A 2,801-nucleotide genomic window follows, 5' to 3' on the forward strand; every position below is an offset into this window, starting at 1 on the left:
AATCTACAGGAAATCTCTCCACCAATCAGAAACAGGGGTAAACCAACCAATCATAACACTCTCTCTCCACAATCCACCAGAATACTATTAAGACCAACTACACCATACACACACTCACCTGAAGACGAAAGGCGGAAAACTTTTAAAATGTAGTCCTCTACACTTGTGTTTCTACAACAGGCAGTTGCTGTCCATTCAACTAAGTTTCATCAGGAACAGCTTTGATGACATTTAGAAACTTTCCAGGTGAGAAATGTAACAATTATAAAGCATTGGTAGCTGCCTCATCCAATAGGTTTGAAGACTTGCAGCAGAAAGATGAATCCAGAACAAAGTGCCAGAAAAAGGTACAGAAGAAAGAAAAGACCTTAGCAGGAACCTTGGCAAGATTTGGCAAGGATTACCCACTTATCTTACTCACATATTCATATGAAATAATGGATTTGTTGGCATCTGGCCAAATTGTAGAGGCATAAGAGATAGGGTATGAAAATCAGGTTGAAGCAAAGTTTAAATATAACTGTAGTTTTTGATGAAACTGTACTCCATCAAATTTGCAGATGATCAATTAATGGCACCATGTTATGGTTACAGGAGTAATAGATCCTGTAGTTTTAAACATTAATTCCTCTTTTCAATAGCATTGAAGAAATTAAAATATTAGCTAGACAACTAATTATACAAAACAAAAGGAAATAAAGTATAGGACAAATTATAATACTGATTCTATAGCTACAATTGTTAGTTCTGATTTGTAAAGAAAGATTGCAAATTGCCTCCATAGAGGAAGAAAGAATAGTGATGGAAGCAGAAAAGCAGATGAATATAAAAATTCTATCAAAAGGAAAGTTAGAAGTTATCCTTGCTGCAGGAGACTTCTCTGTGCCTCATGATGTGTAAGCAATTGATATTGAGACATAGCTAACTTCAAGTTGAACTGAAGTCTATAACTAGAAAATCCCTAAGCAGTACATGGTAATTGCTGCACTGGATGTTGAACTTCTAACAAAAACTGGGATGTTGGTCATTGCACCACCAGGAAGTTTAATACTCGTATCAGGAGCTACTGTCATTGATTCTTCATCTAGTGACTGTATCTTAGTGGAATTGAATGATTGGCATGTTCTAATGAATTGATGGTTGAAAGAGCTGTCCTGGATGTGAAGCATAAGGGTGTCACACTTGGATGTTTGTAGTGCTAAAGGTTGCTGTGATGTTAATGTTGATAAGAATGGATTCCATCGAGGTGATTGTACAATCCCTGCCACAAGAAAGGATAAATTCCAAAGGTAAACAGATGAGAGGAAGGACCATATGCTGTACTGAAAAGAATTAATGATGTAATCTATAGAATCCAAAAGGTTAGATATTTCAAACCAAAAGTCTTCCATCTTGATCATCTTTGGAAGTATGTTGATGTAAAATAGCCAACTGGAGTATTCCAAAGGAGAAACTCAATCTGCTAAGGAGCCCAAAGTTCTTGTGCAGACTACTTTAAAAGTATGATCAAGGTTGTTGTAACCACCTGCCCAGGAAGAACTGAGCAACAGCATGGCCAGTGAAAATAATGGATGAGATGCCATCCAATCTGTTTACCATGGACCTTGGAAGAAAAAAACTGCTAAGATTAGGTGAATACATAGTTCACTGGTTTTATTTTTTGTATCAGGATTTTTCAAGAGAGTTCATAATACAGTAAAGGGGCAGTATTTTAAGATATATTTTGAATGATATAATTTGTTTGTCAGCTACAGGTAGTTGCCTCTTAATGTGATGCTAACTATATGTTTTATATCATGACAAAGATGTTTTCCTTCATTGTGTGAGTTTGAAATCAGATTTGGTTAAATAATCTGTGATTGTCAATGTGGCATCTGAACTTATAGCTTACAGGATCCAGGATTGTAACAGAACCACACATGATTCTAGAGCCAGGTGAACAATATGATAGAATGTCTTGGGCAGGATGCTTTCAACTTGTTTCCAGTCTGTGCTGTGAGTCAGGTGATGTGTAGAAAAGTTTTGAAAGTCTCTAAAGAATAGGTATCAGACAATGACTTTTCAGAAACTTTTGTGCATCGTCAAGGTGACCTTGATGATTTCGGATGTCCATCACCAGATATCAGTGGTGCTGCTAAGGAATTGGAAAAGTCAATGATCTTGAAAACTAATTTAATTGAAGAACAGCAGAAAGACCCTTAGCTTTCATTCCTTTATAATAAGGCCTTGTCTGAAGATGAAGCTGATATGGTCTCTTAGTCTTATTACAAAAGATATGGAGTGTTAATGAGAAAATGGAAACCATCTGACACATCAGAAAATGAAGAGTGGTGAAAGATTTATCAAATTGTAGCCCTTCCCAAATATCTTCGAGATATTATGAGTTTAGCTTATATGAACCAATTAGCTGGACATTTAGACATTAACAAGACATTAGTCAAAATTACCCATAATTTTCACTGGCCAAAGATTTGCTGCCATGTGTCTCAAATGAAACAACCCATGTTTTTTTTCTCTACAGAACAGCTGAAGGGGAGGAGAGAGATGATTATGAGGTCTAAGTTGAAAAGTTAAAGGAAAGGACAAACACTGAAATACAAACTTTGCGGAAGGAGAAGATTATCTATATAATAAATAATACCAAGATTATAATGCTAAGAAATATACTTGATTTTAAAGGGAAAAGGAAGATTCATCAAGTTTCATGGAGCAAAGAAGCTACAAGAATGTTGAACTTTATATGGCTCAGTTTTTCCATATCAGTCCTGGTACTATATGTATCCATTAACAGAGTGGATACC

General features: G+C 35.8%; 1 protein-coding gene across 1 annotated transcript in view; it reads left to right on the forward strand.

Moving 5' to 3' along the window:
• LOC106461912 overlaps positions 1–2,202 on the forward strand; it is a 164,331-nt gene extending 162,129 nt beyond the window's left edge. Inside the window, exon 7 of the mRNA XM_022389004.1 lies at positions 2,066–2,202. Within this exon, the coding sequence (XP_022244712.1) occupies positions 2,066–2,202 (137 nt within the window). The remainder of the gene's footprint in view (positions 1–2,065) is intronic.
• Positions 2,203–2,801: the final 599 nt, after the last annotated feature.

The sequence above is a fragment of the Limulus polyphemus genome, unplaced genomic scaffold (genome assembly GCF_000517525.1).
Source record: "Limulus polyphemus unplaced genomic scaffold, Limulus_polyphemus-2.1.2 Scaffold1057, whole genome shotgun sequence".
Taxonomy (NCBI): domain Eukaryota; kingdom Metazoa; phylum Arthropoda; class Merostomata; order Xiphosura; family Limulidae; genus Limulus; species Limulus polyphemus.